The sequence below is a fragment of the Falco punctatus genome (genome assembly GCF_963210335.1).
Source record: "Falco punctatus genome assembly, chromosome: 10".
Taxonomy (NCBI): Eukaryota; Metazoa; Chordata; class Aves; order Falconiformes; family Falconidae; genus Falco; species Falco punctatus.
The window spans coordinates 22312698-22329445 of record NC_137590.1 but is presented as its reverse complement, the minus strand read 5'-3'; the positions used below and the strand labels follow the sequence as shown (position 1 = coordinate 22329445).

The 16748-nt window shown below is 39.7% G+C and overlaps 1 protein-coding gene and 1 long non-coding RNA gene across 6 annotated transcripts in view; one reads left to right on the top strand and one right to left on the bottom strand.

Moving 5' to 3' along the window:
• Positions 1-16748, top strand: part of LOC308070739 — a 173010-nt gene that overhangs the window by 65168 nt on the left and 91094 nt on the right. The window lies entirely within an intron of this gene.
• NELL1 (neural EGFL like 1) overlaps positions 1-16748 on the bottom strand; it is a 321378-nt gene that overhangs the window by 276410 nt on the left and 28220 nt on the right. For all 5 annotated transcript variants that reach the window (XR_013930834.1, XM_080405208.1, XM_080405205.1 and 2 more), the window contains exon 3: positions 12778-12928. Coding sequence is in view for 4 of the 5 variants with exons in the window: in XM_080405208.1 (XP_080261334.1) it covers positions 12778-12928 (151 nt within the window). In the remaining variant the exon portion in view is untranslated. The remainder of the gene's footprint in view (positions 1-12777; positions 12929-16748) is intronic.

The window sequence follows — 16748 nt, the reverse complement described above, 5'->3', positions numbered from 1 at the left end:
CTTTAGTGTCAATAGTTACGTCAGGTCTAAAAGCAGCTTGTTGTTTAGTCACTGAGTTTTTTGTCAATATCCTGACTAATATATATAATACAAAAGTGACTAGTTAAAGTTTACTGCAATAGCCAGTGCTGACATTTTTATACATGTACACCTAACGTACTGCTAAGTGCCATAGGACTGTACAGAACACCAGGTTTTACCTCTTCATTGATGGGAAACAAAGATGATGGCAGACAAATTCTGCACCTATTTTTCACCACCCTTTACCGAGTGCAAATCAAAAGCAGTTATGCTCAGACTAACAACAGTAAACAAAATCTCAACAGCAGAAACTGGCTGGATTAGCCCAACTTATGTCTAATTCAAGTATTTAAAAATGCAAGGCAATGTAAACCAACACTTGCACTGATTTTATTTTTTTTTTGAAGATGCACAAATTCACATCAAGACCTTGACTACACACACACTTCACCATGTTCACAGTTCAGAAAATGTAGTTGTCTTTTCTCTACTAGAATGTAATTCATATGCAAATAGCTTTCTCAATAGCAAACATCACCTTCTCTTTCCTCCTTGCACCATACTGTGGAGGAAATTCTCTTCAAAAAGCAATGACATAAAGGCCATTCACTTCTGAAAATAAATGCGCCTGCTCTGTGTTCAAGTTCTAATCTGCAAATCGTGGAATGGAAGACAAACAAGTGGAATAACATAAGCTTAGGCAAGAAATCATCAACCTGTGAGAAAATACTTAGTAAAGCCAGAGAAAATAAATGTTTTGGGGTTTTTATAGTATCTATCTCATCTTTGACTTGCAATACCATTGAACAAGTTTTTATCTACTACTAACCAACAAGTAAATAACAGGGGGGAATTAACAGAAGCTACCAAACAAGAGGCGAGAAAATTAACTAATCCCTAATAGGTATTTTGTAGGTACTTCCTAGTACTTTGTGAGGAAGAAGAAAACATAGGAACAGAATGAGTCGGGTTCCCAAAAGGATTGCAGCATCTGGGACCGCCTCAATAAGCGTATCATCAGTAAGCAAGTGTGAACTTTCAACGTTGCCATGAGATCCGTATCAAAAGCCCACGGGAGATCCCCGAGTATACAACTAGTTCTGCTTCTGTATCACATCTGCATGAAGCCTGCATGTCAGCTTGCCACCTCAGTTAGCCCCCTGCTACCCTCCTCAAGACCTTTTCCAAGAAAGAGAGGTGTGAGACAGTAATCTACTTGACAACTTGTTAGCGCTGAGTGATGGTTTCTTGTTTTATTTGTTATTTCTTGTTGAAGATTTTTTTAATATATTTTTTAAACAAGCATGATCAAAAGTAATGTGTATTTTGATAGATTAAAATCCCAGAACACATGTATTAAGAAAGCTCACTGTTTATGGAATGGCAATACAATATGACCTTGGCTAAAATTTTCCCACTACTAGTATTTCGACGTTTGCTAAGCATTTAAGCTACTGCTGGCTTCTTTTATACAATTATGGAATTCAAATGCTTTTTATAGGTCTGTCCACAGTGTCTCATTCAAATCCCAATCTGTAAGAGAAAAACATGTTGCTAAATTCAGATTAGTTTTATGCGCATCAAAAAAGTTGGGGTATTTCAAAATCATGCAATGTGCCTTACAGAATATTATTCCACAATCAAGATGCTTTACAGTTCTGTCTGAAAACTTTTGCAACCTCTATGTACCTCACACACAAATATTGTTATGAGAGGATAAAGCCTGACTCAGTGATGTTTAATGCCTTCCTCCCTGCCCCCCCCCCCTTTCTTTTAGTCACAGCCATAGTGAATATTTAACTGTCCATTTGACAGCTCATTTCACTTCTAGATCAGGAGAAAAAAGGTGCCTGAAGGTATACTTAAAGTTGGTAACAACTGCTGTGGATGTAATGACCAACAAAATTGGAAAAGTCATTATCAACATTAAGTAAGAATATGTAAGACACCTGAAGCAGAAAAAGCAAAATATTTCTTTAAGGCAAGTTGCCTTAATCCTCCATCTACATTAAAGAAACATAATCATCTATTCACTATATCAACCACAGCAGTGACCTTAACCTGTGACAAACACCACCACATTTCATTCAAAATTTTACTGCTGTCAGATTGTGGTAGTGGCCAAAGGAGGGAGGGCTCACACACAACATGTGAGATAAGACCCCAAGAAGAGCTCTAGGATACGTGACCTTCTGAATATCCTTAGTGTATACAGCACTTTTTTTTTTTTTTTTTTCTGATATTTACAAAGCTAACACCTATGATAAGACACTAAGATATCCCACAATGAAGACAGAGAACCATCTGGTAAGCACAATAATGATTAAATGCTCAAATACAAGCTCTAAGAACTAAAGCAAAACTACTTCTTTGCAATCAGTTCTGGAAATCTTCCCCTTTATCATGTTCAAACATAAATAAAGCAGAGTTATCGTTCTGCCTTTACAACTTTCGTCATTCCTGATCAAGTGCCAAATGAAGCCCCACAGCCTCTGTCAAGAAGCAGCACCAGCACTTAAAGCAGATGCTCTTAAAGCTACTGAACAGATGTCCCAGGGCAAGGCAGCAGGCACAGATGGCATCCCTGCGAATATGTACAAACTTGGGGTTGCCATCTAGTCAAAACACTCGTGCATCTGCTTAACATTGTGTGGGAGAAGGTCACAAAATCACAGGAGTTCAAGGACAGAAGCACCATTCACCTTGCACATGCTGCAGAAACAGTACAATGTTAAGGTCTCAACTGCTGGAAAAAAAAAAAAAAATCGCTGCCACAGTAAGAATCAGGCTGTTACTGTACAGAAGTTTCTGGAAAGTTCTGTCAGTCTGGTTAAGGCACAGTTTTATGCATTTTTTTTTAAATAGAAAAATGAATTTGAGGAAATTTAAGAAACCAACCTATCCGGTGTCGTCAGCTAGATGTTTGAGAAGCTACTGCCTATTTGGACATGTTTATGCACATAGTTTTTTCATTTCACAGAAGCATCATGCCTAGCAGAGTATCAGAACATTTAATGATGTTTAATGATAAAAATGGCTTCAGGCAAGACTGTGCTTTAGCATCTTTGCAAAAACAATTCTTGATGTATTCAGAGATGAAGAGCCAACAAATCTGCATCCGTTATCACACAGATTTCAGGACTTTCAATCTACAGAGATTCTGTGATGCATCACACATCAGTACACTTTTGGCCTTTCACTGTTCCTTACCCACCGAGTGAGTCTGTGTGCAGAGCGGTACACACAGCACATTGCTATTTTGTTTGTGCTGCCAAGTGGCTTAGCCTGGACAGCAACGTAAAAATAACTGAGATCTTCTAACGCTCCCAGCAGAAAAGAATCCAGGCCAAAAGCAGGCATTGGGTACACTATGCCGCAGATAAGATGGCAGGCATATGCCCAAGACCATTGTCTCTGTCAATGAAGCCATACAGAGAAAAAGCAGTGCCTCTGAAAACAAGAGGTGCATCTCTTCAAACAAAAGTAAACACTCATCTTGGAGTTGTCACCACGGTTCTTTATGGATGCAAAACTAGAATAAGTTACAGCCATCAAGGCAAATATTTCAGTTGCTTCCACACGCACTGTTCTTGTACCCTAGTTACTATAAAGTGACAGTGTAAGATGCCAAGCTCTGAAGCATTACAACACTGGGTTTTGAAAAAATGCTCTTACACACTCAAGTGTACAGATCCAGTCCTCCGCTACATATGCATACTTACAAACCATACAAAGCTGTTTTTTACAGCTAATTTAAATAGGGACAACTTGAGAGGATGCGCAGCAAAACCATGCATGGCAAATCTTCACTTATGTAGCATTAAAGACTTACTAACTGTGGCAGAGATTACGTACTGATATCATCAAAGCTCACGAGCAAAATCAGGCTGACACCAGGTAGCACAAAAGGTGTCATCAACAGAAGAAGGATTATCAGTGACAATGAAGCTATCTTGCTGAAAAGCCAGATTAACTTTCTACAAAAGAAAATGCAAAAGCTGAATCTCATATGTTGCACAGACAAAGACTCTATCATCAACTACTGTATTCCAAAAGTATTCCTCCTATACCAGCAAATCCAAAGTAAGCCAAAACTTAATACGAAATTCTTTCAAACCTCTCAAGCAAAAGCCTGAAAGTTCAACTTCACGGTGCTGTTGGCTACCTAAACAGAATGTTTTCAAACATTTGTATCCTTTCATTTCAAACACAAGGAACTAAATCTAGTCCATTAAACAACTTTATTTTTTCCAAGCAGACCACTCTGGGGACAATAGGAATCATATCAGCGTAGCTTGAAACATTTAGCAGTAAACACACCTATAACGACATTTTCTATATTAAACATTTTGTCTTTTGTTCTACAAATCTTTTGTCTTTTGTTCTACAAATCTACATGGCAGCTGGGCATGCAAGCTGCAAGGCATTAAGCATTTATGATGCATTTGTGTACCTGCAACTAGGCAAAGGTCATCCAAATACAAATTTACTTTCTTCTTTGATCATATAAAGAAAAAAGTAACCTCAACATCTGCCTGCCAGCTAAAAGACAGCTGAAGTCAGAGCAGGTACAACGCAGCTGCTCATTTTCAAGGCGTGTGTTAAGATTGACCTTAAGCATTTTTGTTTCCATTTCACATGTCTAAAAATCTGTCTTCACCGGGGCTGCTACCAGCCTACTACCTGAAAAAGATCTAGTCTCTCTCCTACCCATAGTAAACCAAGTAGGTAGTGCCAGACTGCACCTAAAAATAGTACAACATCTAAGAGGTTTCAGAGCTAGCACAGTCACAGTCAGCAGGACAGAACAAAGTCTATCATTTGAAGTAAGGTGAAGTCATGACTCCTTAGCTGCTACAGCTAAAAAAAAAAAAAAACACCAAACCTCATACACATACAGACACAAACACCAACAGGAACCAAGACATCTCCACTAAAGGTAGGTATCCACAAGAAGTGGCCAAGTCATGGGAGAAATTTGATTTTCTTCCCTCAGAAAAAGCAGAGGCTGACCTCACATTAAGGGATGCAGTCTAGTGTAACCATCCTGAAAAGATGGCCTCACTCACCTGACTACGTATTCCCACCTCATCCTTTGCATCAGATTCAGCCATTCTGTTACAGTAAGGCATGTCAACACAATGAACTAGTGTGACAGAAAAGTAACCCGACAGAAGAAAAGAATCATTTCTTTACACTCCAAAAGCAAGTCACCTTGCACTTACACTATCACTGTAACTCTAGCAGGGAATGCAATCCACCCAGTTACACTCTGAAGCAGTCCTTGAAGGGCCCATCACCCACAACCATTGACAACAGGTTAGTTTCCCCAGTGGACCATTCGCAGTCCACAAAGCATTTGTATCCGAGGACTTTCTGAATGGGGGCTGTCGGGTTTATGGCTAACCTGAGACTTTGAGCTGGCGTTAGCTCAGGGATCATTGTGGGTATGCAGAAGCCTGGAGCTGCCAGTGTGACCAGAGAGCCCCCAGCAGAGCCGTAACCAAAGCAGACCATAGCCCCAGTCCAGTCCCTCCCTTCCTCATGCTCGTCACTGCATCAAGGGCTCAGCTCAGGGGATCCCCAAATCCACAATTTCTAAATACCAGATTTGAATAAAACAGAAGAGGATAACACAGCCTTTTAAACTAATGAGGTCTGCAACCCAAGTCAAACTACAGTATCTGAAAACAAATTACCTTAACCACTGTGTCCTTAAAGGCTCTTCCCTCTGATCTTGCTCTCCAATTCAGCAGCTGTTCAGTGATTTCTTATGTTTTGACAAATTCCACACATTTCTGCTAGATTCCCAGCAAAAAATCTTTTCCTTTGCACTCTCTCAAGGCTCCCTGCTGATCTCTGGATGCCCTCAGCCTCCATCTGCCCTGCAGGCTTCCTCCTTCCCCTTCTTCCCTTCCTGCCAGCCACCTGAGCACGCCAGCTTTCCACAGCTGGCAGACATCAGGGCACACACAGCCACCCTCCTCCCTTTCAGCAGGCAGTACTGACTGCAAGGAAAGCACACGCGCAACATCACTAAACTGCAAAAACCAAAAACCAGACACATCACCCACCCTAACGTCCAGGCAAGCGAATAACCATTTGTGAGTAACATGTTGCAAACATCTAACAGTCTTATCAACCAGGAGAGTTACATTCTTAATGAGACGCCCAAATTCAGCGGACACAGTTTTCAGAAAGTTGCATTCAGTCTAAATTCGAGACATTTCCATTCTTTGCCTACATCAAAGGCTCATAAAACAATCAGAGTAACTCAGCATGTTGGGAGAAGACTCCGGGGGGACCCACACATCCTGCTCCTGGCTGACCACAACATTTCTGCACTGTCCAAATTCAGTTTTAAAGAGTTTCAAACTGTCAGCCATTCGGCTCCAATTGCCAACAAGGTCCAATCAATGTGTTTCAACAGCTGGTTATCAGCAGCATGTTAATGCTGCAGAGAGACAACAATTGTCAGCCTACTGTACATAAAACACCTGCTCTCAGCAGGGAGCTGCAAGATGGAAGGTAGCTCCTCAAGCAGTAACTCCTCTTTCACAACACTTAAATCAGCGTAAGATGTATAGAATATAACAGTTCTTCCTCACCTTCCCCTTTTGCATACTTCAGAGCCAAGCATAGAAGCAGGTGGGTCCAATTCTATTTGCATCTCTAAAGACCTTTTGGGAAGGGGAAAAAAATTCGGGAAGAAATAAAGTTCACCTGCTTGTTCCACTACTAAAATATTAAGGGCTGCATAGATGCCTCATCACCTCATTCAGAGGAATGGACATAAAAGTAAGGCTGGATCTTTATATTCTCTGTACAGCTTTCCAGTTTAGCAATTCTACATATAAATATTAATGAAGACGTGACCTTTCCCCTAAAAGAAGAAGGTTAATGGATACATTTGTGAATTTTTTCCTTTCCTTTTTAAATACTGGGCATCTCAGAGTCCAATATGCGTATACGCAACTTGCAGAAAATCATCTAAAATGTAGTATGGAGTAAATCCAATCTTTCAGGCTTACAACTAGGGTCAGAAGTCGCTTGCATAGGTTTCTTTTCATTAATTAGGTTTCAGTGTTCCATTAACTAGCTTGTTACCCTTCTGTGTTTTTAATCAAACATATTATGGCCTGGTAGCCTTCCAACTGTTATTTGTAACCATACAGCTTTCATCCACTCCTTAACAGTCTCAGAAGCCATTCATGGTGTCACCAGGGAGAAGTATTCCACAATGTACTACAGTCCCATGCTTGTTTCCCCTCCCCACCCAAAACTGCCTTGCTAGAAATAAAAATCCTTTGCTATGAGCCTGACATATTTATCCGAATCCCTCTGAATATTTATATAAACACAGTTTGCTGTTATATAGGGAAGAGCCAAATTCTCCACTCAATAAATCCATTTCACCATAGCAATACAATTAGCTTAGAAGTTTCCAAACATCTCGTGTGGCATAAATTTTCCTAAGCTCAGGTCCTAGACACAGGTTATAAGCATAAAAACTAAGAAAAAAAGAAAAAACTTAGAAAATTTAGAAAAAATAGAGTTTTTAGCGCTACCTGTAAGAAAATCTTAGAAACAAATCTTATGACTTGCTCCCTAGTTCTATTACAGTGGGATCTCCCATTCTGAAACACTCTACAGACAGTACGACAACACATGCACAGAAAGTTAGTACTAATAAACACAAAGCAGAGAAGACAGACACAGAACACACACACAAACAGCAGGGAGGAATAAGCAACTTGGCATTCTACAAAACCGTTAGTTTTTCATCCCGCCTTTTTAGTAACCAGTAAGAGTAACAAAAGCAACAATGGCTTCTTTGGGAAGGCAAGGGGAGTGGAGGGGAACAACACACAAGACTGAGGGATCTTGAGGAATGCGCATAAGGAGACCTTAAGGAGAAAACCAATAAGTGTATTACCCCATTTCTTGTGGGTAATTCACAAGTAACAGTTTTCCATACTCCGCATTACAACGCCCAGTTTCTCTGCTTTCCACAAAACTAAACCAACGGTTAAGAAAAATCTTTCTTTGGAGGGCAGCTTGTTACAGAACAAGTAAATACCCAACAGGATACTTTCCAAAAGTCAAAGGGAATTTTGCCTGATGAAAGATTAGAAAACCTGATCCAGAGTTATTACCTCCCACGTCATGGCCAGATGAAAGCTTGGCAGCCAGCTGCCGGTTACGTGTAACATACTGTAAAGACCAAGGGTCCTCAAACTACGACCCGCGGGCCAGATACAGCCCCCTGGGGTCCTCAGTCCGGTCCCCTGTATTTACAGAACCACCACCCCCACCCCACCCCTGCCCCCGCTGGGGGTTGAGGGGGAAACCAAGCAGCCGCAGATGACTGCCTGGCACTTCATCCGCACGCCAGCCCCCTGTTTAAAAAGTTTGAGGACCCCTGGTAAAGACTGTACTTCTTCTTACTTCCTTTCAGGTAAGTACCAGAGTCCCAGGTGACAGGTACTCGTGCTACTCTGATATGAGGAGGTTCAGATTTGTACATTAGCAGAAAAACCATTCTGGACTCAATACTTCATGACACCATAAGCTTAGACACAAGTAGTGGTTCAATAGTAGCTACCTCCAAAAAAAACTGTCAGCAATTAAAATGTCATTATTTAAAGTTTGGGCAGTTGGAAAGTTTGGAAATTATGTGAAAATATTATAAGCTAGTCAGTAGGGTGATCATTCACCTAAAGAATGCTGGCCACTCTTTTCCACATACCTTACCCATTGCTTCCAAGCACCAAAAGCCTTAGAATGCATCTGATGTACACCAATGATTTCCTTTCCCGCTCACTGTAATTTATCATTTTTATAGAAAAAGTACAGGAAGAGTTTATGACTTTTTTTTTTTTTTTTTTTTGGGGGGGGGGGGGGGGGGGGATGGAATTTTGACATTAACAAGAAAAGAAAATATTGCAGCAGCCATTTGCTTTTAAATTGTGCCCCAGAGTAGTCAGGAAATCATACTCAACTTCTTTGGTGAAAACCAGTATTTCAAAGAACGTCTGAATTGAAACAAACTGACACAAAGCCTGGGTACCTGAACATCCTTGTCAGATTCCTCCAGATACTGATCTCAACCAGCGGTGGGAAGGAACCATCAATATGCCTCCAATCCACCAAGTAAACAGCACAAAGGCAATGCTGACTCCATCTAATTTATGTTCTTGAGCTTCGGACCATGCAAGGCCAGAGCAAGTAAGGAGGGGGCAGACAACTTTGGATGAAACTGTATTAAATCACTGTTGAAATAAGGATTCATTAGGGGTTGGATTTTATATATCTTGATGGCCTTTTCAAAGTGTCTTGGTGGTCCGAAGAGTCCAAGGTTGTGAGCAAAATAGCTCACAAAGATCTTCTAGGAAGATCTGGCTAACATAATTCTCCAATAAAGAAAACAGTTTCCACCTTCTGCATCCCCAAGTAACATGTTTGTCCATCCTGTACTACATTTTGTTACCTATAGTTTAGAAAAAAAAATTATAATCTTCAAATTTACCACTGTATTCCAGATAGTATGTGCAGACTGTGTACAGTTATCAAACTGTTCAATTAGACTTGATCTGTGTTAATTAAGCCTTCCATCTTCCAAGCTGTATTTTAATACATTTGGATCATGAAAACAGAGTCTTTATCATCATTAGGCTGATTCAACAAGATAAAATATTAACAAAGATGCATTTATCATTATTGTAGTATAAATCCTGTCCATCACATGATGATATAAATTAACAGCAAATCTCTAATTGTTGTGAAATATCCGTTTAGTATACAAAACAGCATATCTGAATTACTGACTTTAAAAAAAGCTGTATTCATCTTATATTAATACCTTTATTTTAAGAGTTCCATTGTGTTGATGGAAAATAAAATCCTGCTAAAACTCACTAGACAGATTAAATATAAACGAAGCATATTACTGCTTCGTGGTGACCATCTCTACTATATACATCATGCAGAACTTCCTTTTGAACTAGTTATGCTGTTATGCTGGCATATGTAAGCTAGAAAATATATGTGTGTGTGGTTGTGTGTACATATATATATACACACCTTTTTGTCGCTTGGAATAAAACCTATTCATCAACCATGAAATCTGTGCACAGCAAAACAGACATTTCTTATAAAGATATGAACTCTTCTACCAAGAGCTAGCACAGTTTTCTTTATTCAGGTGTCATTGACCTCCTGCATGTTCTGAAGTCTCAAGCTTTTAACTTGGCCACTTCTGGTATGCTGATAAGTTAAAAAACATCATGTTCTTAACTACAATATCTCTTATTTTGTACATAATGGAAAAGTTCTTGGCTTTTCCATAGTCAAAAACTATACTAGTTAGGTAATAAATGTGCCCTTATGCTTGTTCCCATAGGTCTCCATCATGCTGAAACATAATGATGTTTCTTACTATTCTCTTTGCATTGTCTGTTTTCATAGACACACGGAAAGTTGAAAAAAGCTTGACAAAAAAAAAAAAACTGGCTGTCATCAGAACAGAACCACAATGATTATCAAAAGCTTCATAGGAGCAACAATTTTAAAAAGGCTTCCCCTGTAAAAAAGGCCTGCACCCATTTCAGTTCACATGCAAAGCTAAAGACTGGCAGAAGACCTGAGCAGCATCAAAACATCAACAGCAACATCAAATTAGCAAGCTGAAAGTTCTGCTATTACATTGACCATAATGACCTCTTCAGTACGCCCCAAATCTTTGCTCTCTACTCTTCATCAATGTTAAAAATTATTTTCTCCACTGTCATCCACTTTATTAACATCTGTCATCACAGACCTAAGGGTTTGAAAGCACTATCCTTACCAAGGTCCAAGTAGCAACTTATGAAACTAGAGAAACAAACAGTGACTTTGTTTTAAGTGATACAAGAGTCCAGGAAAGAAAGATAATAGCAGTAACTCATCGGACATTCAAATTTTAACAGCAGTCATTAGCAACACTGGACATGTCTGTTTCAATTCTTGCATAGAGCTACATGAACTGATACTACCTTGGTTACTACACAGAACTACAAAGGTTTAAATGAGACTAGCACCCAGTCCTTCAACTACATATATATTTAAACAGATGTCTAATAATTTGAAATACTAGAGATAACCTCAGTGCCAAGGACAACAGCAGCACATTTTGTTCAGTCAAGATTACTCCTGCATAGCACATCTCTCTACCAGCTTCTGTCTCTGTCCATCAAGATACAGGAGTTAAGCAGCTAAATCCAGAAGAGGCCATATCTAAAAATCCACGTGCCTTGCATTCTATAATCATCACTGCCCGTCTAGCTTGACCTTGGATTTTGCTGAGTGCATGCATATGTCCCTACACATGGGGCAGCGTTCCTCTGTCAATGGCTCTCCTCAATTTCCTCTTCCTTAAAATTTAAAAAAAAAACCACACAAACAAACAAAAAAAAAAACCCAAATCCATTAACATGGCAAACTGATCCTGTTAACCAGGACTTCAGACAGCTACAATGGCCTGGAAAAGCTTGGAGGAATGAAAAAGTAATGACAAACAAAATGATAGAGCAAGAGAAGGAAAACAGGAAGAGTTGCAGGGAGGGATCCTTGTGTAATGTAAAGCAATATTCTTCTATATTGAGACAATGGCCTGGAAAATGAAAGAAGGAATCAAGTAAGAGACCAACAAGAAAGTAGAGGTGACAGAAAAGTATTATGATAGAATAAGGAAGTAGAAGAGTCCTCCCCTTAGCTATCCTTGCCTGGACATCTCTGCTGTTGCACTGGCAAATGCCATCATTGACAATTTGGTGATAATGAAACCACTGCCCTCTCCTTCGTGTATTTTCCCAACAAAAGGTAAGAAAGGGGGCTAACAGTTGTGTATCATGTACATGATTAACTAAATTACATGCCAATAGGATCCCCCCACCCCAAAGAAATGCTGTGGAATGACTGGTATTAGAGTTGAAATAGGAGCAACCAAAGAACATCCTATTACTACAACAAAAATCTGACTAGATGCAAAGGTCCTTCAAGCCCTAAGAAATCACAAAAAAAGCATTCAGAAGGTTACTAGTAGGAGACTATTTGACACAACACACACTTTGAAACACCAAAACATCACTGCAATTGCATTATGGGCCATAATACTAGGTAAATTTTTGTTTTAATAAACTAAGGTCTACCACTAACAGCTAGAGACACCTCTTTTTTCCCCTCCTACACTGACAACAAAAAAAAGGAAAACAAAAAAAAGAAAAGGAAACACCAACTAAGAATATATTCTATTTACGGCAGGAAGAAAACATACACATCATCATACAGAAGCACAAGTAGCTTAACTGCTGAATCTCAAAAAAGAAAACATATTATTTTAAAATGTTATAAAACATAGTGAAGCAGGAAACATGTAAGTTTAACTTTTGAAAAGCAAACTCCAAAGTGCATATAATAAACTAGTAAGGGAAACTGCATTACAAGGTTTGTAACTTCCAAAGTACATTGTGTCTATATTACATTGGGTTTGATCTAACCATTTAAGTTATTTTACAGACCAGGCCACATAAATAATAAATTCCTCCTATAACAAAAAACAAGTAGAAAAAAGGAGCAAATGGCAAACTATGAAGAAAGGCTTTCACTTGCACGTCAGACTTTATATCTACCATTTCAACACATAGTCAAAATGGACCACTGAGCACTCAGTATTTTTTATGTTGCTACTGCTACAAGAGAGAAAGAATTTCCTCTTACCTCTGCTCTAACTCTCGGATGGACAGTATAACTCCAGAAGTTGATGCCTTCTGTTGCAGCGTGGCCAGAAACGTGAACTCACTTTTATTCCTGAAGAGCTGAATTAACTTCTCACTCACATGGGGCGCTGCATGGATTTCTCTTTCTATATCTAATTTTATTTTAAAAAGAAAAAAAAAAAAAAAAAAAGAGGGAAACAACAGTCCAGTAAAAATGCTAAGTCAGAAAGATTCATATTACATTTTTCATTTTCCCATCAATATTTTTCACTTTTGAGAGTCATCCACCATGCTCTACCACTGCGTTTGTTCAATGAAAAAACCCAAATGCCATCTCTGTCAGCATGCCCACTTGTCACTTCGACAAGTTCACAAACTGGTCAGCTACTGATTTTCTGACAGAATTTTTAATGGGATGCTGGGCCATTTGTGTCTCCTGTGAGCAGATTAAGTTCCTGTAAATAAGGTGTGCTGCAGTCAGATAAATAGGCTCCTAAATTCTGAGAAATCTCAGGCACTGCCTCTCCCAACACAATTCACCAAGCACCAATTTCAGGTTTTACCACTGACTCCGTTACCACCTCTCCATCGTACATCAGAGGAAACCTGTCCTTGCACTGTGTAAGGCAGAGATGTATTATTGCTAATAATGCTATACGGCTGTGCTTCTGCCTGAGAAATAAATACAAGACACGCTTGCAATCCACTATCGTTTCAGGGATTTCTCAGTTTAAACAAGCAAAGCGTGACAGCTCATACAATATTTATTAAACTACAGTCTGACCAGGCAGATCCAGAAATATTTCAGTCTCGCTAATCCTGCTGATGTCCAAGCGGCAGCATGCCTTCTCATATTTAATCTTCTAAGATTCAAATGCACCATCTCCCACCACATTGATTTTTATCTCATCCTTTTATTTGCAATATATCACCACTATGAAAGACGATTAATGACAGAAGGGAAAAATCACGGCATTTCACCTTCCCGCCCCTTGCTATGTCTCTCATGCTGGGCCTTTGTCACACATTTGCAAGACCTGTGCCACTTGCGGCTCCTGGATGTCACAACCAATTAGAAGCCTGGTGCGCTTCCTTTCCAAAGGTTTACTTTGAAGCCAGAAATGCCGGCACGAATTCTCAGCTGGTAGATAACCATATAACTCTACTGAATCCTGAGAATCTGGCCCAGCATGAATGCTGTAACACACAAAGGAGTGATGAGATATACAATTCACAATTTCACTGCAGGGGAAAAAAAAAAAAAAACCCAACAAAAAAAACCCCACGACTGTGCCATTAAATGAGGCTTTGCAGACAGAAAGAAGAGAGACTGGCTTGAAAAACAACTTGAAACTCAGAAACACAACTACTGAGGGAATGCCATGGACTGAAACCAAACTCCAAGGAAGAAGTATTCAAGCATGTTTTGTAATTGGGTGTCTCAATTTCTCCTATGCAGCTTAAAGCCCTACAAATGAGCCTACACACTGAGAATTCATAACACACTTGCACGCTGAAAAGCTCACCTCTGAAAAGTACTGCAAATTAGACATCAAAAACCACTAGTCATCATTTAAACGTCTTTGCCAGAGGCTCAAATTCACCTGATAAATAAATATAATGCCCACTTTACAGCATCAAACCATTTCTCTGTCCAACATCACTTTTATCGTACCAGAGGATAAAGCTTCAAAGAACAGAATTCTTTTCCATTGCCATCAGAAACGGGAACGGAGGAATAAACAATCCAGCACCGAGCAGATTTTGTCTTTACATGTAAGATTTCATTATCTGTATCATTATCTTCACCTAGCAGGTGTTATTACTGGTCATAAATACTATCTCATTTCTTTAAAAAAAGTTGATGCAGAAGACACAACACTATGTGTCCCACACCCCACTAAATTCTCCAAAATCCAGTTTCCTATCTGCAGAGACAGACAATCCACTGGTACTAAGTTCCAAGGCACAAGTAAGACTCAGAGATAAAATGTCCAAGAGCTGACAGCTGAAGGTAATTATCCTCGTTCTGAAGGTTAAGTATCTTAATAACTTAGAAAATCTTGTTTTTTTTTTAAAAAAGGTGTCACAATTGCCAGAAATAAAATACAGCTTATCAAAGCTTTCAAAAAATGTTTCACATGAAAGCATAGGCAGTGCTGTTATTGGAACATATATGTTAAAACTCAGTCAAGCCTTGCGAAGTCCAACATTTTCTCATTATAGGACCCAGATAAAAAGCCACATCTTGCCATATATCCAATTTTATACAAAAATACAGGTCTCCTTGGTCAGAATCATGAAAGAATAATCAATGCACTACTTCAGTTAGAAACACACTTCGAAATACTGTGCTATACTCTGCTATCCCTTTATAGTCACCAATACACCAAAACCCCATGCAACACCTTATACTCATTCCCTGTTAACTGAAATCAATAAAATCCAAAGTTCTGAAATTCCAGAATCTTGTGTTCAAACTACTAGATAACAAACAGCATTTATGTACTGCTTTGCAACGCTATTCTCGTATAATTCGTGCAAAGAAAGTTAATGTAACTAGGCTTTTAAAAACTAACACACTTCTAAGTATGGTACTATTTATCTGGAGTAGGTCTACTCATTACAAGCACCTAGGAACACCTGCTACCTCCAGACAACTGAAAAACATACTTGCAGATGCAGAAATGTCTACAGAAACACTGCTCTTCACAACTCAGTCTCAGCAACCACAACAACAGGACCTCACCAGCAATTCCATGGTGAGCTGGCAAATGTGACCCAAGAGCCTGGACTCATAAGCTGAGAAGCCCACTGAGGCATGCGAGGATCCAGTGGGCAGGTGACCTGCTGTTTCAGAGATGATGAGCCTGGTGGGCTGCCGAGCACAGCTCTGGCCTCGCAACCTGGGGCCCGAGTGCTGGGAAGGAGTCACACGAGGGCTCAGCCCAGCCAGCACAGCACCATCCCAGCTCCAGTGCCCCATAGGACAGCTCCCCTGCACCTCTCTGGCAATGCCCCGCTTCACACCACGCAAACACCTGCTATGTCATCTGTTTGCGTTTTGCTCAATTTCTGCAGAAAGTACCATACAAATGGACTGGGAGTACAATCCATTTAGAATAAGAGCTTTCTATTTTCAGGTTGATTTTCACACTGGAAAAAAAAAAAAAAAAAAAAAATTGAGAATACATACACCCCCTCGCCGCAGGTGCCTGAAAGGAAAAATACTTTTTATGCTCTCTATAAAAATAACTGTCTGCTTGTAATGAAATGTCATATTTCCTACATAATATAGAACAATATAGGTTTATACAGTAATCTTCAGTGAAACATCGCTTCACGCTTGAATGATAATGCAATCTCAGCAAAATAAATAAATAAACATAGATATGACTTTCATATGCCCTTCTATGTGATTATATTTTCTTAATTTGAAATACTGACTGTCTGGAGGGGGTTTTTAAACATACCAGACTGTTGCTAAAATTAAACAAGCAAAAAAAGCAAGCATACACAGTTATTTCAAAGTACAACAGATACAAATCATCTCAGAGCATCAAGTAAAAGCAACTTTCTACCTTCAGCAACACAGAGAAGCAGAAGACATACCTACATCAGAGAGAGAAAGCATATTCATTGCTTGATTTTAATTCCTTTTTTTAAGCTGCAAGTCCAAGGAAGAAGCGCCAAACAGAGCAATAGTGCAATTTGCCAGGACAGCCAAACCCAGTTAGCCGCTGCCATCCCACATTTCTCTGCCTGGCACCATCTCCCCCATTCCCAGAGAGCAAGTCACTTGGCCTTCTCCTCGCTGCCTTGTGCCACGTGAGCCCGTTCAGTCCCCGACCAGCACAGCTCTACCAAGCCAAAAAGAGCTACCAGAGGAACCAGCACCCTGGGCTACACACACTGGGGCTCAGCAGCTGTGGCACAACTCTGGCCAGGACCTGCAGAGGAGGAAGACCACAG